At 38.9% G+C, this 26,388-nt stretch overlaps 1 protein-coding gene across 1 annotated transcript in view; it reads left to right on the top strand.

Moving 5' to 3' along the window:
* The window catches only part of LOC141943146 (cytosolic phospholipase A2 epsilon-like), a 35,074-nt gene extending 8,686 nt beyond the window's left edge, over nt 1–26,388 (top strand). Inside the window, exons 4-21 of the mRNA XM_074867860.1 lie at nt 2,698–2,834; nt 3,544–3,675; nt 4,291–4,331; nt 10,880–10,922; nt 11,517–11,580; nt 12,931–13,073; nt 13,230–13,319; nt 14,037–14,074; nt 15,734–15,869; nt 17,991–18,127; nt 19,314–19,536; nt 20,451–20,565; nt 21,346–21,483; nt 21,760–21,867; nt 22,696–22,887; nt 23,356–23,525; nt 24,529–24,715; nt 25,589–26,388. Coding sequence (XP_074723961.1) covers nt 2,698–2,834; nt 3,544–3,675; nt 4,291–4,331; nt 10,880–10,922; nt 11,517–11,580; nt 12,931–13,073; nt 13,230–13,319; nt 14,037–14,074; nt 15,734–15,869; nt 17,991–18,127; nt 19,314–19,536; nt 20,451–20,565; nt 21,346–21,483; nt 21,760–21,867; nt 22,696–22,887; nt 23,356–23,525; nt 24,529–24,715; nt 25,589–25,797 — 2,303 coding nt within the window. The 3' untranslated portion in view covers nt 25,798–26,388. The remainder of the gene's footprint in view (nt 1–2,697; nt 2,835–3,543; nt 3,676–4,290; nt 4,332–10,879; nt 10,923–11,516; nt 11,581–12,930; nt 13,074–13,229; nt 13,320–14,036; nt 14,075–15,733; nt 15,870–17,990; nt 18,128–19,313; nt 19,537–20,450; nt 20,566–21,345; nt 21,484–21,759; nt 21,868–22,695; nt 22,888–23,355; nt 23,526–24,528; nt 24,716–25,588) is intronic.

The following is a 26,388-nucleotide window of genomic DNA, read 5'->3' as shown; positions in this document are numbered from 1 at the left end:
CCTTTTATTTTCCAGCTTTAAAAATTCTGCTATGATTTACTGAATGCCTTGTTTACTGCTTATGTCTTAATTTTACTCTAGGAATGACAGATGATCAAACTGCTTTGTTTTATAATATTTACTGTGTCATTTTGAAAAAGGGATTTGGTTCATTAGACAAAGTGAGAGCACCTTAAAAAAATGTAAAGTTCTGGGTTTCTTAGAGATTAAAGACTTATTTTTATGTACAGAAGCACACACTTTGTGGGCTTATAGTTGTATGCATGACTTTTTATTTAACAAAATCCAGGTGTTCAAATGCCTAAGTGGTGATTTGCAGCAACCAAATATGTGATCTGACCAGGCAGTCACTGTAGTTGTATCTGCAAACCTGCACACACAATTGCATGTGCATTTGTGTACTCCAGCAGGTTGCCTGTTTATGCTTCAATTCATTGTGGCTGTCCTCCTCAGGAACAACTTGCTCAGTCACTCCTTACCGCAGTAATCATACGGTCTTTCTTCATGAAGGCTGTTGGCTTGTCTCCCACATCATACTGCTTTATTACCATGTATTCTGGTCTCAAGAACAGATGAATATAATATTTTTACACACTTGAGATGCCCTGAATCCAGAACTTGGACATCCCAAGGATTTGTTTAAAGCGTATCTGGCAGAGAGATTTGAAAACTTTTCAGGAAGAGTATTTTCTCAGCAGAAAATTTGTTTTCTGAAGAAACTCAATTATTGTGAAAAACCTGTTCATTTTTTTTGTTTGCAGTGGGCAGAATATTTCAGGCAGTCTTTATCTTTTCTGAAGTATTAAAGAGGCAAATATTTCAGTTAGTTTTCCCCAAAACCTCAGTATTTTCAACTATGGGAAAATATCCCCTTTCTACCTATTTGTAATGGTAACAGTATGCTGCTTGTTAGAATTCTGAGTTAACATTTATTTCCTCCACTTTAGCTTTCCTGTTTTTCTCATTAAGCCTTGGTGTTTCCCATGTCAATGTTTGGGTTTTTTTTTTCATATTTTCTAGTTAGTGAAGTGTTTGTGCTTAATTTATTGAAGCGAATCTTTCTTTTTGGTCTTTGATTCTCACGTTCTTATCTACTTCACCAGTGAAAAATAATATGTTTTAAAAATATTTCTCCCTACCATTGTTCCAAAGCAAGATAATTTAATAGATTTGGGTATAGGCCTGGAAATCTAGACTGTGTTTTGGACACTGACACTGACCATATTATGGGATCTTGGGCAAGTCATTCAAGTTTTCTCAATGTCCTTATTTGCTTAATCCTTACATTGCCACTGTGAAGTAATTCATCAGTGTGTCTCAAGCCCTTTGAAAATGGAAGATGTAGCATTAATCACCATTAGCCATTTACATTTTCATCTGCCTACACTTGTGCCTCTGCTGAACAACTTATTGGTCTTGCTCTTCTGATCAGGTTTGGCTAAGGCCACTTTCTGGGAATGCTTTCCTTCCCACAGTCATTATCAAGGTTTTGCTGATTGTGATAGCATGGTTAACTACACGATAAAGGCACAGCTTGGAAAAATAATGGCTGGTAGAAAAACCTAAATCTGTAGTTGTTACTGAAAGATAAAGAGGAAATACTTGAAGAAAATTGTACTTAATATGATATAATAACACTGTTACAGGTTTTGAGCATGATGCAGGGATTGACTGTGGGTTGAATTGTTTGACTTCTTCTGACTCACAGGGTCGCTGTAAGAACCAGGTGACTAGTTGAGCATTGCTAATGTGAAATAGGGAGCATATTTATTGCATTATAGGTATGAGAGAAAGGCTGTTGCCACCTGCATCAAGCTTCTGCAAGTCTCATTCCCTGGCAGTTCTTCCTCCAAACAGGGGGGGTCAGAATATAGAAGGAGCTGATGTCTTTGTTGGTACTCACGGCTTCCTTCCCCAGATATGAGTGACGACAGGATTCTTCCAGTCTGCAGACAGAGTAGTAGGAAGGAATAGAATGAATAGTAATTTAACTGTGGTGCTGAAACTGATCTTGTTTTCCAAAAGGATTGCTAAGAAAGACACAACTTCTAAAAATTTTGTCAAATATATGAATGAATATGAAATTAGCACATTCTGATTTGTGACAAGGAAATCAAACTTTTCAGCTTTAATGGGGGAACACTTTACTTTTTGGGAAAAAAAAAATCTGTTGTCCTTCATTTAAGCCAACATTTTGATAAAGGCTTTCAATTAGTTAACGTACCAAAGAGGAAATGCTAGAAAACAAGTCTCTGCAGCCCAGATTGAAGGTTGTGAGGTGTGTTGCCTGAGCAACAGAGGAGTCACCCTAGAGCTGCTGTGAGTGCACGTGGCAGAGGGCATATACTGGTAGATATCCTCATGGTTTGGCAACATTACACTGCCCCAGTTATTTGAATAGTCATGAATGTAAACCTAAATGCAGCATGGATAGGTGTGCAGGTACTGCATGTGGCGTACAGTGCTATTTCAAATATAAAGTAATGTTTTAAAAGAAAAGTAAGCCTGACTAAAAGTGAAAAGGTGGGAATGAGCATGGTAAAAGTGTGAAGATGTTTCTGTTTTTCTGTGAGTGCTTCACTGTGTTATTTACTCCTCACCCTGTATATTTTAGTGTCTTATGAGTGTTAAATGTGCACAGTGCAGTAGTTCTTTCTCTGGATACATTATCACTCTGCTTATCTTCTTGTTATACAGTCACCCTTTCAGATTGTTATGTGACACTGTGGCTGCCTACTGCCTCAAACGAGAAGGTTCGGACCAGAACCATCAGGAACAGCAAAAACCCTGTCTGGAATGAAGCTTTTTGCTATAAGATTGATCGCCGAGTCAAGGTAGTGAAAATAAATAGTTTTCACCATTTGCTGTCTGCAGCTAGTCAGTAGATTATGCAAAACTACAATAAACCAAAAAGTATATAGTTAGTTTCCAAACACAGGAGGTAAAGATTCCTCAGAAAAAACTCTGTAACTTACATTCCCCTTGGTATTGTTGTGTTCCAGCTATTTGTTACTTAAATATCTACTATACTGAACCAGTGAGAAGCAATTAAATGCCCTGCAGAATATGGCCTTACTATCCTACTCCCAATCTTGACATGAACAAGTGAAACCTAAGATAAAGATCATATAAAAATAACAGTAAGATCAGTTAGTTCTAGGTATGGTGGAAAGGAAAGCCCTTAAACATCCTTTATGTACCTGTGTCTGTTTTATACACTTAGAGTCAAAGGCCATAAAATAAATGTAGAAACATTTAATACAGTTATTACCACAAATTCATGAATGTTCTGCATGACCTGCTTGTCTTGTTTCATTTCCCCAGGCAGACAAGCGTGCTTCTTTGTGTATGTACAGTTATCAGTAACATGAAGTCTAATACTCCCAAATCTGTTTCCTTTTTCTGTTTTCTCTTTCTCCTTTTATCTTCTTTGCCTAAAACTGGAGGGGGGAATGGAGGGAAACTTAGTTTTGAGATTTTCCTGCCTTATGGAGCTCTTAGGTATAGAGATAACTCCATTATATTCATAACCTCTATTTGCAGAATGTGCTGGAGCTAAAGGTCTGTGATGAAGACACGGTCACCAGGGATGACGAACTCTGTACTGTTCTCTTTGACATAGATAAACTCACTGTAGGACGTACTGTTCGAGTGAAGTTTCAGCTGAATCCGCAGGTGAGCAATGGAATTGGTGAGAACAAAAGCAAATTCTTTCCTTCTATCAAAATATATCCTTTTACAGTGTTTCATTATAGGAAAAAATCTACTTAAACTGTATTTTGCTGCTGTTATAAGACTCTAAATCCCTGTATGAGTGCTCCACGCTAGATTTTCTTAGGAACAAATCTCTCTGCTAAAAATCTAGGATGGAACCAGCTAGATCTAATTACCCAGTGGCTTAATTCTGAATATTTCTGGCATGTTTGTTGGCATAAGTTCTGAATTTTCAGCCACTTTAAATTGTAATAATATTAAAGCAGCTGATTCTTTTTGTGTTGGGAATTAAAATCTGAAAAAGGCTGTTTTAACAGAACAGCAGTTCTTACATCTGCAGGTTTGTTTATATGGCATTTAGATTTTAAAAAAACTGGTTTTAGCAACTGCTTTTTCAGTATGTTAAAATTCACTATCTTCAGTTGGCACCACAGGGTGGTTTTTTCCAAATTATTCTTATGGTCTGGGAATTTTTCTAAGTGTTATTCTAAATATATATTTTACAAATTATATGTAACTTGTATGATGAAAGCTATGAAGAAAAGTGATGTACCTTTCTTCTTCCCCTCTCTTCAGGCACGTGAGGAGCTGGAGGTGGAGTTCACATTGCAGAACACGTGAGTAGAGTCCTAAATTCTAAATAAACTGTTGTATTCAGTATAAAAGTAGTCTGGGAAGCTGGTTCATATGTGACAGTGCTTCTTAAACCTACAGTCTCTGAAAGCAATATCTAGATGTTTTCATTCAAGTCTAGTTCAATGGAATTTCAGAATACATATTCTTAGATTTTAAATATCTGAAAATGTCATTTTTGCCCTGTTTGACTGCTACTTCCTAGGCCCCAACTTCCTCCTGTTCTCTTTTTGTCATTGAGTCGATACACAAGTATGAGGCCAATTACAACATTCAGGAAGTTTTGACCCTTAGAAGAAGGACTGCCAAGCCTAAATGTCTTAGGTCCCCCCCCTTCTTGGGGAATGTAGCTTTTCAAATCCACAGCATTATAAAATGCTCTTCTGTTGATCTGTTCAGCTCATCTGGCTACAGATGGGTAGCTGCAATAGACTTGAGTATCAGCTCCAGCAGGGAGAGGAACTAATTATTCCATAAAGTAAGAAGCAAAGATCACTGTGGGAGGCTGAAGACTGAGCAACCAGGAAAACTGGAGGAGCAGCACTAGCTTCACTTGGTAGGCTTGAAAGCTGTTAGTGGAGCTTGACTGTTTAGGGGATGTGGTTGCTTCAGGTAATTCATGCTGTGGAGAAATCTGGGAATCTGTTGCTCTAACTGGAGAGGGAGTCTGGTGCGGGATCACAGATATTCTAGTCTGTCTCCATAATATGCTTTATCACTCTGTGGAAGTTACTTGAAAGGATTTCTGTTACTAATTTGATCCATGTTATTGGACTGGAAGCGGTGTTAAAACAGTCTTTGAGAAGGGATGGTATTGCTGGGAACTTCTCAAGGCATTTGGGGCACTTCAGGAGGCCTAGCAGGATAATATATTGGTGGAGATTTTGAATAACATGTTATTCCTAACAGACGGGGAAATTGGGACTTGCTGGAGAAAGGGTAGTAGCTCGGTGTTATGAATGGAGAAGGAAAGATCTCCCAGTGTTCAAAAGCAAAAAAGCCATCAGGATAAATGAGTCCCAGAACCTCCTATGACAACTCACGGAGACTCATCAGGGTGGATTGTTTGTTGTTTACACCAAAACTGGCAGAAGGCCCAGCAATGACAAGACAAATGATGCCTATCACAGCTTAGGAGTGTCACGACATCAGTAATGGTAATGGGGAAGGGAGTTCCAGTAGACATCCCAAATGACCTGTCTCGGGTCTTCCTTCCTTTGAAAATTAGAGGATGGTTTATGGAGCTGGCACATAGAATCATACTCTTGATAATCCTGTCTTTTGAAGAGGGAGGTCCAGGTAGGTTGTCTGGCTTGGATGTTGTGCACAAGTGGGTTTGCATAGGAGGACGGATGCTGGAATTAGTCTCAGAGCATCTGTGCACCAGCTCTGTATCCAACTCTTCTCTTTGACCTTGCAGCCAATTGCCTTTTCCTGGAGATGTGTTCAATAGATAAAGTCAGAAATTTAGGTGTTGTCTGAGTAGGAATTCTACTGGTTGGAAGATGATGGTTGGGATGTACAAATAAAAAGGACCCTTGGAAGTCCCAAGGAACATGTTTTAAAAAGAATCCCAGTCATGGCTCAGTTGCTACAGCGAGAACACATCTGATCCACTTTTTTCATTCATAATATGGTACCTGGGTGACCATTGTGATAGTTGTGGCCTGAAGAACTCCACACATAAAGGGAAGAAATTTCTGCATCATAAGTCAGGGAATGTCCCTCTGAGGTTCCAGCAGGACAGAGGAAAAGGAAGATGCTTCTCTGGGAAAATGGGCTTCTTGTCGGAAGGCAGATAAACATTTTCCCCACTATCCTTCATTTGCATTTCTTGCATATGCATGGCAATCAATGCTGTTCTGCCCATCAGTTGAGTCCGGAATAAAGGCGTAAGCACATCTGAACTGATTAAACATTGTGATTTTGGTAGGATATTGAGAGGGGTATTTTTCCCCTCAACATAAAAAAGTGTGATGTCAGGAGTAATTAATGAAAGGGTGTGTGCGCTAAAACTGGAGACAATGGATCACATTACCTGTGATAAACCAAAGATCCCTGAAAAGGTCTGAAAGACTGAGCTGAAGTAGCTGAGATGGGTCACCAGAAAGCTATGGACCAAACCAACCTCTCCTGTGTTAAACAAGCCCAGCAGGTTTTGGCAAGGATTTTTGGCATTGCTGGATGGAAGAAGTGGTGACAGAGATCAGAGATAATTTTCAGAGGGGGAGAGCCAACCATAGTGCTAACAGGAAGTACAGATAACCATGCAAGACAATTTCTATGAATCTGGTATTGTGATGGGAACAATGAGAACATACTTTTTTGGGGTAAATACGGCAGTTTATCTCTGAAATTAATAGTTATTCCCACCAGCACATTCTGTCTGACACTATTTATCTGAAGTAGTTTTTCATTCCTTCCCCATCTTCATTCCAGATTTTACCAATTGCAAAATTTATTGTATTTAGCCTGTTCTTTCTTTCCAGCATTTCAGATGAATAATATCACACGTGAAGTGTAACCCCAGGCCAAGAAAGTTTCCTGGGTTGCACCTACCATAGTGGCTTTGTCAGTCCTATTTTTGTTTGCCTATTGACCTCACTGCAAAAATTGTGTTTTGTGTTACTTTTACCAAAGAACATTGTAAAATCCCCTCACAATACACTGGTGGGCTGTATGAGATTGGTTCCTGCATTCATTCCTGCTATCTTTTATTTAAAATGGAAGAAAACCTTCATTTTGGTAGCTTGGTTTCCGCAACTGCAAGATGAATACCCTCTCTAGTTTTGCCTGTCTTATGCCACTCCTGCAGTACCTGCAAATGGTCACCTCTCTGCTGCCACTACCCGTGGCAGGCACTGAGAGCCACATGCGTTGAGCCTAACGACACAGAGAGGAAGGCGTGCTCCTTCCTCCAAGTGCCTTTTCACCAGCAACTGAGCCAAGGGATTGCAAATGCCTGCCCAGTGTTTTATGGGCCCATAACACAAGCCCAGCTGGCGTGAGAGCTGCTGCCCTTGAGCAGCATGACAGAAAAGGTAAGGTCGTTGTACACAGGTTGCTGATTTGTGTACTTCAGTGCTTTTGTGTTGTTTTCTGGTGATTATCAACGGTAACGTGGGCTTTCTCCCCTGTGTTTCCACTGGTAGGGTCCAGCATCAACATGAGCCCGTACGAGTTGCTACAGAGACAGGGTCCCGCTGGACTAGGTGGCTTCGCTCGCTCAACATCCCCCTCCCCTCTGACTTCTACTGAAGCCCACACCTGATACTGAGGGGCCACAAAGAGACTTCTGATGAACTAAAAGGTACTTGGAGTTTCTAAGGAGAGGTCTGAGGGCCCCAGAGTAGTATTTGCTGGGTCTGCTGATCTTCTTTTTGGCCTCTTTCTATCTTTCAGATGTCCCAAGTTGAGGAGGTGCATCTCAAACAACTCTTAGAAGAATGAAGGACCACTCTTACACAACCTTTCATCTCAGCTCCCCCTCCCTTTTCTTTTTTTTTTCAAATGTGAAAGACAATGTTTAAAACAAAGCCCGGTTAACACAAATAAATGTAAATAGGTGTACAAAAAGTTGTATAAAAGTAAAATATTAATTATTGAAATATGGCAAAAGCATGATTTTTAGAAAATAAAAGTCTTTTTTTCTTTCTGTAGTTCTGCTGTGTTATTTTGAGAAATTTCCCCCATGTGTGGGGGGACCAGCAGATCATGCTAGCCATTTGGTTTGGGCACTGTTGAGGAAAGTCTCAGAGTAGGCTGAGTCTCCATCTGTGGGGGGCCAAATGTACTGTTCGTATTTGTGTTTGTGGCAGGAAGTCACAGGGCCTCAGGAGCACTGAAGGCAAAGGTTTTAAATTGAAAGATGACAAGGAAAGAATCTTTGAGGTGAATACAGGGGGGTTTTTTTAATCGAAATAGTACCATCCCCCTTCTTCTCTTGGCTCATCAGAAAGCTCAGAAATGAAGCCTGCGCTATGTGGAAGCTACTAAAAGAAGGGGAAGATGGATCTGACATGAAAGAATTAAAATTTTGTAGATAGGTATCAAAAAAATCCAGATTTATTTGTGAAATGGAGCACAGTGGTCTACTTTGAATGAGAACCGTGATATGAAAATCTGTGTGCTTGTAACTTCCCATACAATATTGCCTGTTTCATGAAGTCAGGCATGACCTGAAAAGGAGAAGGTGTCAGTTTGATGCGTACCAGGTGTTGGGAAGTGATCCCTGCACTCATAAAGTCAACTTAGTCTTAGGCACCCCTTCAATAGACATTTAGTGGAGAAGGATGCCCAGGGTCTCTGTTCCTGGCTTCCCCTCCCACAGGCCATAATATGCTGCCAATTCTCCCAGTAAAACTGAGGTCTGCATTAAAAAAGGCCACAAATCACAAACGGTGATGGAGGAGAGGACAGCAGTGTTACTATGTGTAATGAGGGCTGTCTAATAGCAGGTTGGTTGTTAGGGAAATTACCAGCTAGTCTTGAGGAGTGGATGTTATTCAGTGCTCCAAAGATAGGCTAAATATTCAAAGGTCCCTGCCAACCTGAATAATAAGAGCTCTTCTGCACCCAGCTCAGCTGTGTTTCTAGCCACAGCTGATCTCCAAAGCCTCAGAGAAAGGTGAGTGCCTTTGCTCTTCTTAAAACCAGCATCTGGATCATCAGATTAAAAAAATAAAAATAAAAACCATCTGTCTTACACTGTGACCAGCAGAAGTCTTGAAATTTGGGCTATAAAAGTTGGAAGTGCAGTGTGGAGAGTAACCAACAAGTGACAGCAGCTGGGCTTCCTTACAGCAGTGGTGGCAGAGGTGACACCCCAAGAGGGACATCTCAGATCTCAGTGCTTAATGCCTGTGTTGTCCTGAGCCTTCCAAGCTGTTCTGTTCAACAGTGCAGGTTCTTCCACCCTGTTTGAAGGTCATGCCTTGGACCTCCTAACTATCAGCCTAACTTTATACTTTGCTGATACCAATACCTCAGATAATACTACACTCTACTGGATATTTACCTCTACAAAGAGAGGTCTTGCCCTGTCTTTCCCCCTTCATTTCACCAGGCTATGCAGGCTGGGATCTTTTAATATCCACCATGCTGTTTATCTGCTTTCCTTATTTTTTTAATGAAGTATTTGAGGATAGTGACACCATATGTCATGTAACGTTACAACTATTTGACTACGAAATAGCAATTAAGTGCAAAAGTTTGTATCTGAAACAAAACTTGAGTGCTACTTAAACCTGTTTCGCTGCACACAGGTAGAAATACTAAACATTTTTTTCCCATTCCTGACCAATGTTCTCTGAACTCTTTTAAAATACACTTCCAAAAAAAGATCTCACAAAATTCGTAAGAAAAATTATTTTTTCCGGTGTATAATTGTGGGTTTTTTTGAGGGGGTTGGTTTTGAGGTTTTGGTTTTGTTTTGTTTTTTAACTGGAAATTTATTCCTGAGTGTTCTGCATTGTATTTAGCCAGTTCATAATTTCCTCTTAAAGGAAAATACTGATTTGGAAATGAAACTTTAAACTGTTTGAGCTTTGAAATTTTGGAAGAATTCTTTGTCATGGGAAATTTTACAAAGCTATTTTCATGTGTGTTTATACTGAAATCTAATAGTTGTGATAAACTTTATAAAATGGATAACAATGTTATTCATCTGATTTTAAAGGAAGTGTATTTCCTGGTTTCAGCTGAGATGAAATATGTATCTGTGTAACTATGTGAGACTACAGAATGTACAATCCATATGTAAAGTCCGAATAAACAGCTCATATTGTCTGCAGGCTGAGGAGTTGGTCCTCAGTCCTTATAATTTTATGTATGTATGTATTCCCTTTGGACTAATCTGGGTTACTGAGATACTGTATGAATTTACATCTGCAATTTAATAATAATAAAAAAAGATATCCTTAATGAGACATTGCCTGATTTTTTCTGAGGGAAAAGTATTTAAGAATATAAAAATTGGCGTCTGTGTTATATGAACGCACTTCTGCCCCTCGATGGATAAGTGGAAACACATCTACACATACAGTGCTATATTAAAATCTCATGTGCATTTTGCAAATCACTTTATAGAGGTGAGTACAATTTCTTCTACTGTTATGGCAATTTTGGAAAATTGTGGAAATCTAGACAAGTGTATTAGTTTTCAAGTATAAAACCTTGGGTCAAACTGTAATGATCAAAACAATCAAGATGGATTTAACATCCTCCAGCTCTCCTCAAACTCAGTATGTCACGTATCAAAATTCATTACACGGTTTACTAAAGCAAGTATGAAAAAAACACAGGAGTAGAAGCTCAGCTTCATATTCTGTCATGGGTGGATGCAAAAACTTGCAACTTGGCTTGTCATCTAGAACTATGCTTGATAAAAGCTTTGAAGTATTTTTGAGTGAGAATGTTAAAGTCAGAAATTTCGAAGTTGATGGGGGGAAAATGAGTAATGTGTTAACTCACAGGCTTAAACGTTTGAGTTGTCCCACCCATGACATTATATTTTCCATTCTTTTTTTTGCAGTCTGGACTATCCTGATGGCATTATTACTAATGGAGTACTAGTGGTAATGTATATTTCTTACTATCTTTCCTGTGCCTTCATAACAAGTGTTCATATTTTTAACTCTGGAAAATTTGAGCCGTGTCCCAAAGCTGGTACTATCAGCCACACTGTCCTACTGAGAAAAAGGATGTGCTGTTGGCACTAAGGATCACTGTTTTCCCATCACTCTGATGTGTTGGCACCTTCTGCAAAGGCATGCTGTGAGGCTGCTGTCAGCATGCATGTGCCACCTACTTTTCTCTATAAACTTGAGTTTGCAACACATTATTCCCACATTACACCCAGAACTATAGGGGTTAATGAAGAAAGTGAAAAAACACTCATAAGGAGAGTCCCATATCTCAATACACCTATTATTTTGAATGAGTTTAATCTTTACTTAACTGTCTCTCCAAGTTCATGAGTTGCTCCTCTTTACTTTCAAACTTAGAAAAAATACCATGTCATTATTGCCTTCATGTTATCTGAAGACATAGTGATAGATAACAATTGTGTTCCTCATTGATCAACTGGAGGGGTTGGTTGAGAACAGCATGAATCACTTGCAATGACATTTACACTTCTCTCAATTGTCATTTATTCTCTCTTCCTACAGGCACGTGAGGTTTCCTGTTTGGAGGTTAGAGTGGATACAGGGAAGCTGAAGCAGCAATCCACAAGTGAGATTATTGCTTCATTAACCTATTGGTTTTGTGCTGTGATTCACTTGTTATAACAGATGTTGAAAAATTAATAATCTGTTGTGCATGTTACTCTAGCTGTGTCACATAATACTTAGTTTCGCCATGCCCCGCCTTGCAGAAAGATTGTATCTGTCAAAATTCAAGTTAGTCAAGTATTTAGTTCTGAGGCAAATCTTAAACTGATGCAAAAATAGAGCCATATATACTAGAATTAAAAATTTGGAAAGAATTATGTTAGTTCTCTTTGTTTATTACTTGTTCAACATGAAAATGGTTAACTAAGTTGGAGCTTCCTTTAAAATTATTTTATAATAAGTAGAAATCTTATCCTGTGTGCTTAATTTGGGTTTGAGTATGTACAGAGTTTCTACACATTCAGGGTTCTGAAAGAGATTTTTTTATTTTGGTTGCTTGGGCAAAAAATAATAAACTTAAGCTCTTAAGTTTAAATGTAGGACTGTATCAAAGGGATCTGCACAAAATGCAAACCACCACCGAATCAGGACTTTGCCTATAAAATGTAGCTCTAATAAATATAGCAGGACTCTTCACTAGTCCTTTAAGTTCATTCAAATAAACAGTAGCCTGTGTAAAGCTGCTCATGGAGCAAACCTCAAAAAATTGTGGCTATTTCGAGATAATTCATGAACAAAAAATTGACCTTTACGAAGAAATTGGTAGCAATGGCTGAGTTGCATTATAGGAAGTTTCGGACTGAAACGTAACATGGGGAGGAAAGGTTAGTGATCTAGAATTATATGCCTCTTGGCCCTGATCTTGCAAGAGAACAGCATACAGTCTTTCTGTAAACATAAAGGCTTTTCCGTACAAGGAACACGGCCTTTGGGTTGACAAGTTCTCTCAGTTTTGGTGACATGTCAAGTAGTTTGCTTGATTTTTTGGGTTTGAATCATTTGACTATTGTAGCAGACACAACATACAATAAAATGCACACGATGAACCAGAACAGACTGACATCAAATGAATAACTCTTTTATTCAATGTGAATAACCTAAAATGTCTTTAAACTGACACTCCATTAAATCTAAATCTTGGTTTTATTCATTCATGGAAAGCACCTACCAAATAGCATGCTGCAATATTTCAAAAATATGTGATTTTTGTATGTTAATGATTTATACAGATCTACCAAGATGTTTTATATCAGTTTTCAATCTGTTTTGGTCACCCAAAGTCTGCTTAATCATCGTGGTGTAAGGAAAATCAGACAAAAAGTGTGCAGAATAGAAGCGGATTTTATTTATTAGTTATGTGTGATTGCTTGGAATAGTTAAAATTCTCTTTGTTCCCTGGCTCTATATTTAGACCAGGAGCTTACATTTACAGTGAAAGGATCCCATGAAGGAAGCCAGAAGATTTCACTGGACTCAGACCCCAGCCTTAGGATCATTGTATTTCACTGTGTCATAAATGACCAGACGAGACTAGATATCATATTACCAGAAGAGGTATGTTCCCCTTCTGTATGTTACCATTAACCTCAATGAAATTAGAAAAAGAAATTAATGTAACCAGTGAACTGAACTAACACTCTTAGTAGGAGAAATTCTAGAGGTGACAAACCTTTCACGTGTGCATCCCTACTACTTTTTACATTGTTTCAGCTGGCAGATAAAAATGAAACAGAGAAATCTGGGGTCCTTTCTTTCCCTCTGAATTCACTCCCTTTGCAGAAGGAAATAATGGTAGAAGAGGTGAGTGCTGTGAACCTTTTGAAATAAATATTTTAAAAGTGTGCTTAATATTGTACTGCTAGAAATAAAGTTACCAAGTGAACAAAATCTCTGTGTAAAATTGTACAGCTCTTTATTGAAACTGTTAAAAAATATTATGACTGTCATATTCACTTTTAAGGAAGCAGGTGTTAATAATTACAATAATACAAAAGTCATTGTAAACCTGCATCCCAAAATTAGAATTAAGTGGTTTCAATGTACAAAAATGACTGTCATATGCACATGCATTCAAAAATTTCTTTTTCGGTATTGGGGTAATTCTAGAAAGGCTAGTAATTAAAAAAAAAAAAAAAAGTCTAGAATATGAGCTTAAGTCAGCTCTTGCCTAAATAGGAACACTGAAAGTGCATTTGGATATAATTTTTTTCTTTTTTTTTGAATAAGGTAACTTGTCTCATTCTTCTTGCTCCTTCTAAGTGTGCACACTGTGAACTCGTGTAACACACAAGCTCGTGGCACACTGACTGCCCCAAACGGACAAGCTTGTTAGATGAGGGAGAATTTGATTCTAGAGCAGGGAGTGAGACTTTGGTTAATTGTACCAAAATAATGTCCTTAGCTATATGAATTATTATTTGAGAACCTTGTCTTTCACTGAATAAGCATTGCCTGAGCTTGAAGTAAAGAAATGTTTTAAAATTTGCTGGTAATTAGCTTTATTTTTTGGATTTCTAGGATCATTCCTTTCACTTGTACTTGACAGCAAGAAAATGGTAAGATAGCCTCTTCTTGTCCTATCATCCAGGATTACTGTAAACTAGTTATCTAGGTTTTTTTCTATGATAGGTGGAGAGATGAACACATGCCACGTGAGTGCTTTGTCCTATACTCACGTGGTGCCTGAGGTAAGTGTAAATCTGCTGCAGTTACAGGATCATGTACTTCAATATGGGTTTATGAGCCTTGGTATGTTTCTTCAGAGTAAATTAGCCTATTTTATAACCACTGTTCTTAAAAATGAGTAAAACTGCACTACTCGTATATTAATTTTGTTGCCCATTTATGCCAATAGTCAGATCTGCATATGACTGAAATAAACTCTATCCCCCTTTAACTTTGCAAAGTCGCCCAAACAAGCACAGGGCAGCCTGGCTTCTGCTCCTTCTCCTGCTTCACTGAGCAGAATGGCAGCTGAGACCAGAGCATCTGCACCTCTGCCAACCTGTTCACAGGCGCAGAATTGCACCAGTGATATGTAAAATTGAAGACAATGAGCTTTTATGGTACAGCTGAACACTTCGTATGGTTCACAGTATCCTTACTATTGGGTGATATACAGAAGGGAAGCAAGGTGGATTTTCAGAGCATGGGAGCAGTTTCTGTAGATGAAATGCAGAGCATAGGAAAAAGAGCTATCTGCTCAGTCTCAGCCCTTAACAAAATATATTGAAATGTAAATCTAACAGATACAGATTTATAGAGAGAGCAAAGGAAATTTTAATCTACTGCTAAAAAGTTGTTTGTTTTTATAGGTTCAATCAACTGACGTTCTGTTTTCAAAATTATACTGTGATATACCAAATTTGCTGGAGAACAGAGGTTACTAATATTAACCCTTGAAACATTCATGTTTGTGCAATATTAGTTAATGTTCAGGATAGGGTTTGCAGCCACCAGAGGGTGATGTGACCCAGAAGATTGTCAATATTGAGTGCTCTTCTCAGTAACAAGTACATTTGTGTTGTTGGAGGCACAAAATGTTAGCCATTATTTGATTGGTTTTGTACCTTTCTTTCTGCAAATTTTTTGGCTTGCGTTTCACCTTTCTCAAGGAAAAAAATCAGTGTGGCTGCCCATGTGGAAAAAATGATGGATATTCTTATATATTTGCAGGATGAAGCTTGCAAATGCTTATATAGAAATCTGTTCAGCACACACACAGATAAAAGGCTGGATTTCACGGGACAGAGGCTGAGCAGGGACTGATGCTCACTCTGCGGTTCAAGGTCCATCACACAGCTCATTAGGACCTTCATTTTAAATACTGTTAGTGAACTGTCAAAACCTGAGAACAGGTGATGGTGGCATCACTTGAGTTTTCCAGGATGTCACAGTGACAAAAAGGAATGGATACAGAAAAACTTATTCCTGAAATTACCGCTTTTGGTGATCTTTTCCTGACTTGTGTGTCTTGTCTTTGTGCCCGTGTTCACAAGAAATCTACAGCACTTTGGAAACTCCTCTTCATCCTCACTGCTAATCCTTGCTGGAAATAGAAATGCTTCTTTTTCTTCTGTTCCTTGATCAATGTGGAGACTTGGAAATAGCTTGTTTTACAGATGATTTGTGGAGTTTGCTGACTACCTGCCCTAGAGGTCTTGAAATCAGCTATAAATGATATGTGCATTGATCTGTCCCATTGTTTGTTCCAGCTCAGGAGACCTGGATGTGCGCTTGGGGTTTAGTCTGTGCATGGAAGAGCAGGACTTCCTGCAGAAAAGGAAGAAATACGTTGCTGCTGCTCTGAAAAAGATTCTTCATTTGGAGGAAGATCTGAAAGAGCACGAGGCAAGCCAATACAGTCCCTGGTAGCAATTCCTCTCTGAGAATTGAGGCCTGGCTCACAAGTTGAAACCACAGATAAAAAAACAGCTTAATCAATCCTGTTGTTCTGGGGCAGGCTTGGCCACCTAGGGTGAGAGATGAGCAAGAGAAGCAGTAGCTGGTTCATGCAGCAGAGTAGGGGAGTCAGATGGTGGTGAGGCATTGGAACAGGTTGCCCAGAGAGACTGTGGCTGCCCCCTTCCTGGAAGGGTTCAAGGCCAGGTTGGATGGGGCTTTGGGCAACCTGGTCTAGTGGAAGGTGTCCCTGCCCATGGCAGGAGGTTGGAAGCAGGTGATCTTTAAGGTCCCTTCCAACCCAAACCATTATATGTTTCTATGATAATGCCTTTACAGGCCCCAAAACTTCTCAACAGCTCCTCGTTTCAGCCAATTCCTGTTTATTCTTGATATTGCTCATGGGTCTCAAGAGGAAAATTTATAGTGGGCAGACATAGAACAGCTGGGGGATGCTGCCTGGGAAATAGTGTGTCTTAGCTCAGTAACAGAGACAAGGTGGTGGTCATGGCATTTGTAAAGAGTTTTGAGAGGAGGAAGCAAAAGTTTTCACACAGACATCTAAATAAAAATACTTTGGGTGGTTTCTGTAGCAGAAAAGGTGTATTGTTAGGAAAACGGACCACTAGAATAAAACCATCAAGCTGGAAAAGAAGAGTGAATCTTACAGCATTGTTGAGTTGTATAGATGAAATAGCTGATTAAAAGTGTAGCTTTGTCACTGTAGCCCCTGCTCCTGCCTCCATAATACAGTCATAAGTTTTGTAACTGCTTATGCCTAGCTGGGTTGTTGAAAATCAGAAAAGTACAAACATACTAACAGCAAAAATCCTCTTTAGCTGACAATTAAAAGAAATCGTGCTGTGGATAGGGTACAGATTAAAAAAACCCCATAGTTTGGATTACAGAGCAGAGAATAATACAGGAAATAAAGTATTCAAGAAAGCTGGAAAGAACATTTTTACATAGCTGTCTAAGAGTTTCCTGACACACAGAAAAGCGGTCGAGGTGGTAAGACCAAAGCTGTTTTTTGAAAAGGTCTAATTAATATGGCTCCCCTATTAATGTATTTTGGCTCTCCTATTCATGTATTTAACTTTAAAATTGTGGAAAAAATTCCCTCTACCTTCTTAACTGATTTATATTTGAACTGAAAAGAAAAAAATAATTAGAATTTTAATTCATAATGAAAAAGGTTACAAAATGTAAAAAGCAAAATATAACTTTTTGAAATTATTCTAATTTAGTTAAGATGATCAGATTTTATTATTTTATAATATTTCCTAGATTTTAAGTTCTTATTGAGTTTAGGGTAGGTAGAACATCTATTTGGGTGATTTTTAATTTCATATAATGGGAGAAATATTTTCTTCAAGCTGTATTAATTAACTTTAGAACACCAGATCACCTGATAAAATTAGAAGCTAATACCTGAAAGGTATAAATAGACATTTTTCCATAGGGGATGTAAGCATCACACAACTCAAGATGCTAACGGAAGCAAAGGGTGGACTAGATCAGGAAAAGATTAAGAGAATAGTCTGTCTCTTCAATTACACTTGGACCTTGGAGGGGAGGGAAGCCCTATTGATGATTGTGCTTCAGGACATAAAGTAATTAGTGGCCTGAGGCCAGGAATGCTTTGGCTGTTGTGGGGTCTAGCTGATGACAGGGTGCTGTGCATTCTTCTGAGACACTGGTCATTGTTAGAGGCAGAATCACAGATCCCTAATCTGCTCCGGCATGGTAAATCCTGTATTTTTTTTGGTGGCTTCTAATAATACACTTTGAGATGAATTCCAGGGTGATGAGGTTGATTTCCAATTACATATTAAGTAAACAGCCTCCCACCCACCCGATCTGAGTGGGTAAGACATAAGCCTTCCCTCTCCCTTCAGGCAGGTGGTGGCAACAGAAGCCTTTTGCAACAATCACATCCTTTTTGCATGAAGTAACGTCACTTCTTGTATCAATGCCTGTAACCTGTTATCTGATTTCTGCAGTAAGAAGGATTGCCTGTCTCTCATACACACACGGTTATCACTCCTTCTGCCTTGCTGTGTTGAACAGGTACCGGTGGTGGCCATCACGACAACTGGGGGAGGGACGAGATCGCTGACAGCGATGTACGGCAGCCTGCTGGGTCTCCAGAAACTCAATCTGTTAGACTGCATTTCCTACATCGGTGGTTTATCGGGTACCACATGGTGAGAATGACCCAAACAAGGTTTATGTTTGTACATTCTGCTCAACACTGTTGACTGTTTGTACAGCCCCATCAGCTTATATGGCACGTAGTACAGCAAAAGCATTTCCATTTTCCCCACAATCTCCTCTGTGTTCACCTAGAGCAAAGAAACAAAACATATTGAATAAGAAATCAGTCATCACATTCAACAGCTGCTTTTGTGACCACACTGACATGGTCTATGCCTGGTATTTTAATGTAAATGCTCTATTACCTTTTCATATTTTATCAATTATACCTTAGACTGAATGCAACGAATTTGTCTTTAGACTGGAAATTGAAGAAAGATGGGAAGAAGAATTTATGCCTGCCATTTGCTGGTTATTCTCACTTCCATTTTGGATTTAGAGTGCATCTTCCTCTGGTAAAAGATGTATTTGGGGCTAGTGGAATTAATACTGTCACAGACAGTCCAACAAATGACGTCAAGTTACTGACCTCAGAGAGACTGCGGCTGTGGTTGCTCATTATAAAGTGCTTTCTTCTCCCAGTGGGCAAACAACAGCTGAAGTCATACTTAAAATAACTTAAGTATTTAATTAAGTGGGTTCTAGGTAGCTCCACTCCTCTGCATCAGGTTGGAAGTGGAGAGATTTTTTGCACTGAACTGTGTTCAGTCCTTTATATAAGTCCAAACCTTAATGGCAGCTTTGTCCTAAGTATTTGCCAAAATTCTTTTAACTTCTGTGTATGTACGCAGAGATCTGAGTGTACCTGTGTTACGATTTTAGGAAGACAAGTAAGAATGGCTGTACCATGACATGCCCAAGACACAAGAACTGCCCAGTTCTCTCCCTAGCAGGAGCTGTTAGCAGATAAAGAGTAGTGACTGCTCCCTAGAATACTCTCCACCTTCTCAGAAATGGATTTTCTGAGGACTTGTGGGGTCTTTGTATTTAATAGCCTTGGATAGTTGTTTCTTTTTTTTCCTCCCTTGAATTTCTCACATCATTTTTGAGCCCACATAAACTTTTATCATCAAAACCAGGAAAGCTTGGAGGTTTTGTCTGCTCTTGAAATGAGACTATTTTTAGTTGTAAACCCTGTAAGAATTAAGAAACAGGCAAACAGATTGCACAAAAGTTCTCTGAAGCCAAACCACAGCATTACTCCTCTTTCATTATTTTCTTCTAATGCTTCTTCAGGACAATGGCAAACTTATATGAAGATGCTAATTGGTCACAAAAATACCTGGAGGATGCAATCAAGGAAGCTCGCAAGCAAGTAACCAAATCCAAGATCTGCTGTTTTTCTTTGGATTGTCTGAAGTACTATTACAATGACCTGATGGAGAGGACTAAAGAAGGACATAACACTTCTTTCATAGACCTTTGGGGGCTTGTCATTGAATCCATGTTACATGATAAGGTATTACTCCTTTTCTTCCAGAAACTTGATGAACTTCTATAGCTATGAAGGAGAAGAAAATAAATCCTGGGATGCCATTCAGGACTACTAATGCAAATAATTAGTTTAGTGGTTGATTAAATTCTGTATATTCAGATCCATTATTAAAACACTACTCTTGCTTTAAAGTGATGCCGACCTTGAGCTGCAGGAGCCACGGCATTGCAGTCAAAGGTGTTCATTCTTAAAGAATAAAAAAAAATCCTGACAAAAATTATTTTGAAATGTAAACTAAGCACTTTGCACATATTCTGACTAGAAGACTTAAAAATTTGAAATGTTTAACTTCACTAGCATAAATGAAGATATGCATTTATAAAGTGACTTAGTTATAGACTGCATATGAACATGATTCAAATTGTGGGAAAGACCATTCTCTAAATATGTTACCGAGTTTCAAGAAAGAGTGATAGATATTTTGGTACTTTAAAAATAGTATAACTTAAGTAATTTCCTTCTGGCTCATGTTTATACAAGGAAGTTTTAAATTGTCATGTGCAATAGAATATATTCTTGCATATGAATATACTTGTAAAATACATTAAAATATGATCAACTCTGTTCATTGACATCCAGCCAAGGAAAGTACCTTACCTTTCGCTTAGCCACATATTTCTTCCCGGGAATATTTTTTTTCCCTTGCTGAATCTACAATCTCTCTCTGTATCTCAAAATCCGAGAACCTGTATAGGTTGTAGCTGCTTCTTATGGGATACTTGCCAAGTCTGGAATATCCCATGGTAGATATTTCTGAACAATTCAGTGAGCTGAGAACAGGAAGGAGAACCTGGATAAAACTGATATTTCGCATTATATTATTTCAAGTGCAAGTTGTTTTTCATCTCATTCCATTAACCATTTTAAATTAAAACCAGAAAGACGAGCATAGACTCTCGGACCAACGGCAGGCAGTGGATAATGGTCAGAACCCGTTGCCCATCTATGTGGCCATCAACCTCAAGTCCAGCTATAGTGCTCAGGCATTCAGAGGTAATGGGTTACGTTTTAGACTTCTTAACAACTTTATAATTTAAATAATCTGAAGTAAGACTAAATGCATGTAATCAGCTTTAATAATACAATAGTCCCTTCATTCTAATCGCAGAAAAAACCCCTTTTAAAATTTCAGATATAGTGACTAACACTTAAAAATAAAAAATCCAAACATGTTTAGTCTTTAGAATTTGGGTTCTCTACATTGTCAGAAGCAAAAAATACAGTTATACCACAGAAGATGCCAAATTCACAATTTATCCTGGTCACAAAAACCTTTTAACAAAACTAATTCATGTGATGGTTCCACGTGGTCTTATTTTGGACAATTAAAGGGAAAACTATTAATTTTTTGGTCCAGTGGCAGGAAAATCACTATTTCCTCTAGTATTTATTTCCACAGTATTTGTTTAATATGAGCAGCTGAGTGCATGACACAAAGCTAAGCTCTCTGTCACTGGTGCCCTAAAGGGAACAAGTTATACATGAGCAATACATACTTTTGGGTAAGATTAACTGCAGGGAATGCTTATGGTTTCATTCAGATCAGTGTTTTTCTGCTGGAGATTGCTGGATCACAGCCTGGGACTGCCCTCCCTTGATGTGAAAGGACCTTAGGGCATTAGTACTGTAGGCAATATAAATACAGCTATAGGTGGTGAATGGCATATTATGAACTAGCCAGTGTCTTTCTCATGATTTGTTCTCTAGTACTCTTCTGTTTAGCAATAGATAACATATTATTGTCTTTTCATGATCCGGCTGCTGTTGCTGTAGAGTGGCTGGAGTTCACTCCTTATGAAGTCGGTCTCCTGAAATATGGAGCATCTGTTCGTGCAGAACATTTTGGAAGTGAATTCTTTATGGGAAGGATGGTGAAGAGGCTCTCGGAGACTCGGATCTGCTATATGCAAGGTGACTACTGCCTAGAGGGAAAAGTGACCTACATGAGAGGCAGCTGGCGCGAGTGAGCATGTGGTCTGTGGTGGACAGCATTGGGAAGACACCAGCAAACAGGTTCAGCAGGTGTGAATTTGCATTAGCAAGGATATACTTAGGAAGTATGCCCACAAAGATATCCACCCAGACAGAAAGGAAGCATCCAAGGGGAAGGACTGAAGGTATGTATCAATTAAAATTCTTCCGAGACTACTCCATCAATCAGTTTCTATTCTCTCTTTCGTATTACAGGCATGTGGAGTAGTATATTTTCCATAGATGTGATGTATGTCTGGAATTTGGCTACTGATTCAGAGGACTTCTGGTGCAGGTGGACCAGAGACAGAGTAAAAGATATTGGTGAGATGTTTTTGTGTTGTGGTTTTGTTTTGTTTTGGTTTTTTTTTTTCACCACCAACATATAGTGCTTATATTCTGTGCAGAGGTCAAATGCCTAAAGAGATACTATCAAAGTCAGAGAGAGAGAGATGAGGAAAGCAAAGCAGAGGTGCCAGCTAAGAAATTTTTCTGCCTGATTTAGAAGAACTAATTGTGTTGCTTTGGCAAAGCTGTACCTTTTTCTAAAGGACATACAGACACAAAACCAGTCTCCAGCAGACATGTAAAAATCATGTTGTATTAAGAACACATCAAGATTGTTAGGACATGGTCCTCCTTGGCCACTAATACCGTCAGTAGAGAAAACAGCTCTTGCAGGAGGGCTGTTTTCTCCTCTAAACTGCCCATGGAGAAAGCTCGCTTTTGCTGTTAATTGCACAGGGAACCTGGAGTGACTGGCCTCTTAACTTAGCTAATGTTTGCAGCTGGGTGATATTCAAAAGCATTCTGAAGGTGTCCTGTTCAAAGGCCAGTGTTTTCCTCCTGTATGTTTTGGGACTCGGCTCTCCCCTCCACCACATGCTGCAATAGAGGTGGTCATCATTCGAGGAAGCCTGGAGTGGGAGGTGGTGCTTACTGCCTGGCAGCTTGCTGCTTGCAGGTAGCTGCCATTTATTTCACTATCTAATGCTGAGTTTTATTTGGTAGACTTTAAGGGCTTACAATGATGTTTGATTTATATATGGGGTGGAGGATGTTGACAACTGTGGTTATCAGTTACTCCATTTTTAAAAATATTGATCATTTCAGAAAACTGTCCTAAACTCAGAACTTCTTTGCTTCTTGCAGAGGAAGACCCTTTTCTGTCCATGAATCCCTATGAGGTAGACACATGTCTATGCACTCCCTCGAGCGTCTTCTCCTCTGCTCTGCGAGACGTCTTAACAGGACGCCCGACCATTGCACAGTATCCTAATTTTATCAGAGGCTTCCAGATGCATAGCAAGTACCTGGAGAGTGAAGGATTTTCTACCTGGAAAGGCACAGTAACACAGCATTTTTTTCAGTAACATTTTGAGGAGGTTTAGGTTTGGGAATTGCTTTGGGATTTCCAACGAGGAGGAAGAAACAAAACTGACTTCTGAAATTCCACTCCTCCCTACTGCAAATGGAAGACATAGAAGCCAGATTTGAATAGCATTTCATTTTTCTGAGGGGGTTGAGGGGTGAAATTGAATTTGGTTGTCTGGGGATTGTGTTCCAGTGGACAAGGTGAGCTCAGCCTGAGGAAGCAGAAGGGATCTCCCCTGTGGGGCCAGAGCTGCTTGAGGTGTCCAGGAAGTAAGGAAGGAAAAAGCTGTCACTCCTGTAAATCAGTGCTGCTAGTGAGTCAAAGGCAGGCAGGGAAAATCGGGGGTAAAATTCTCCATTCTTCCCTCTTTAACTTTCTGCAGAGGAGCAGTCAGTCTTGTTTTTTATTTGTTGTAATAAGAAATGTTTGTGTTTCAGACACAGTAATAGACTCCTTCCCAAATAAACTGATGGAAACAGCAGATAATGAGCTCTCCCTGGTTGATACTGGTTTTTTCATCAATACCAGCTACCCACCACTTTTGAGATCAAAGAGGGAGGTGGATGTCATCCTGCATTTAAATTACAGTGGAGGGTCCCAGACACTGGTAAGAAAAGCCATGGTATCTTTTCCTTCACGGTCTCTTCCTCTCTAGCACTCGTCAGTTAAACCAACTAATTTTCCAGTACTGGAATGGGAATTAGATGATTATTATCTGATTTATTATTTAGATTATTAGGTGATCTATTTCTCAGTAACTAAGAAGGATAGTAGAAGGCAGTGATGGATATAGGCATTTTAAAATCAACAACTTCTTCAGAGCAGTGGATACAAGAGTTTTTGAAGATCTGACCGATGAGCGTTCTGGAGCTCTAATACTGATTTTTATTATCCTTGAACTGAGCAAGTTACAGAGGCAATAGAAATTCCTCACAATATTTTAACAGATTAAATGGGAAAACATATGTGTCTCTGGGCCTGTTTATCTCATATCAGGCTTAGGGAAATGTACTGGCTGATGCCGGACTTGATTAATAATGAAAAATAGTATAATTAGTGTTGCATATATAATGAGAATAATATAAAAACAAACATAGGCTTATAGTAAATATAGCTGTTAAAGTTTTTTTTCATGAGGTCATAAGGTATGTTGATAAATGTATTTCTTAATAGGGAGTCATTATCAAACAATCACAAACTATTCAGAGGACAAAGACTGGAAAAGTGGTGATAATGACAAGGTCAAGACATTGACGCAGAATAATCTGGACTGATGTGTTCCTTCTCCATTCTTGTAGTTTCTTTGCCTTCCCCTTCTGAACCTGTTTCACTGGACTTATAAAATCAGTCCTGTGGTTTTTGGCTTCATTTGCAAGCTCAAAGAAAGTGACTCTTCTTGTTTTGCCTAAAGCAGTGCAGAAAATAAGATAAGTTGCAATGACTGGTGTGGTTATGGCTGTTTCCATCTGAAACTTAATACCTTCCCAGAGGAAAATTCAAGCCTTAGAATATCCATGTTAGCTGCTGGAGTTTAGAAAATCTAGGTCTCTGGATCCTTTTTGAGTTTTGATTCTTTGTATTAATTTTATTTATTTTATTCATACATCCAGCCTCTGGATCAGATTGCAAAGTACATCTCAGGGCAAGGAATTCCATTTCCCAATATTGAGATAAGTGAGGAAGACAGGGAAAACTTGAAGGAGTGCTACGTGTTTGAAGATGCTGACAGTCCACAAGCTCCAACAGTGCTTTTTTTCCCCCTAGTAAATGACACCTTCAAGAAATATAAAGCTCCTGGTGAGTCATCTGTGGCTAGCAATTTTAATAAAAAGTCACTTGCCTAGTGTGCCCTCTCCATTTCATATCTAACATCTCACTGTCCTCTCTGACCTTCTTTCCAATGCTGGCATTATCAGTCTTATCACTGACAAAAATAACTGGTCTGTGTCAGTATGTCTGAACTGTGAGAACTCCTGAAACTTTCCTAATACCTTTGAGATGAAAATAGGCATTTACTCCACAGGACTTACTAGAGATAGTACGAAGGTAAAGCTCCCAAAATATGTACAGCATTGGTGGTACATCCTCAACACAAGCTGTTTTGCTCTACAGACATGGACTTGTTATGCACTGCTGCTTGCAAACAAAGATGGAGACAAAACCTTCTGGAGGTTTTGGTGCTAGCACATTCATCTGGGTTTTGTTCACGTATTTAAAAGTAATCTCCCGGATTGAGGACTCATTCAACAGAGATCTTTGTTTTTAATATGAACTATGTCCTCTGTCTGCATGCCATCATTTCTTCTGAACTTTCAGTGAGAGGGTAGTTATTTCATCCAATACAAGAGTATCTTGTCTTCCTTGTGCTTGCACTTTTCTAGTTTGGGTAACAAAGACTTTAAGTTGTCCAAGGAGTGGTCTACAAGAGCTGCTGCTGATAATCAATATTATTCTCATTCTGACCTCTTTGGGTTTACATCATTTTTGGACAGAGGTTTGAACCAGAGACTGAAGGATACACTGCTACTGGAGTAGTTCTGTGTCCCTCTGGAAAATCATATCTTTCCCTCCAAATCTCCTTTTTCTACCTATAATTACTTAAATGACTGATATGAGACACATATTACAATAAAACCTTATTGGTGCATGTCCTTGTGGTTTGTCTCTCAGGTGTGGAAAGGAGTCCTGAAGAGATGGCTGAAGGCAAAGTTGATGTCTCCAGCATCCTCTCCCCATTTACGACAAGGGAGGTGTGTTTCAGTGAAGACAATTTTGACAAACTGGTGAAATTGACTGATTACAACGTCCTAAATAATGAGAAGTTGATTATTGAGGCCTTGCGCCTGGCAGTGGCACGGAGGAAGCAGCGGAATTATTAGCCACTGTCCACTAGCTTTAACATTCCATTTCTTGGGTTGTCTATTATCTGGTGAGATCAAGATGTTTGATGCTTGCCAGTGATACCTGCAGTAGAAATTGCATCATCCTGAGAACATGCTGGACTCCAATTCATCCTGTTTACATGGCTGTTCAGATGAACAGATTGGAATTTACCAGTGGTTTAATTCAAAACAAACTTCAAAGCAGCAAATTTGTGTTTAGTTTTGTTACCTTGTTACTTTACCAATTTATATATATATTCTGTATAAATTAATATAGTGTTGTGTAAGATAATGGAATATGTAGTACATTAAAATGTGAATCAAAGCAGTATTTATATGGATTTTTTTTCTGTCTGGAAGAACAGCAGTCCCTTGAACTGGCATTTATCTGGTAAATAGCTAATCCATTGTGTTGGTCTTGCTTATCTTAATTATTGAAGGTTGTCATCTCTGATTTGATTGTCTGTCCACTATGAAGAGTTTTATTTAACTGGTTTTCTTCACTAATCTTTGAAAATAACTTAAGTTACTATTGGTGTTGTAAAAATCTGTACAGTTTTCACCATCAATAAAAATACCCTTGAATTA

The sequence above is a fragment of the Strix uralensis genome, chromosome 4, assembly GCF_047716275.1.
Source record: "Strix uralensis isolate ZFMK-TIS-50842 chromosome 4, bStrUra1, whole genome shotgun sequence".
Taxonomy (NCBI): Eukaryota; Metazoa; Chordata; class Aves; order Strigiformes; family Strigidae; genus Strix; species Strix uralensis.
Note: the sequence above shows the minus strand (reverse complement) of the source record. Positions and strands in the feature narration are given on the sequence as shown.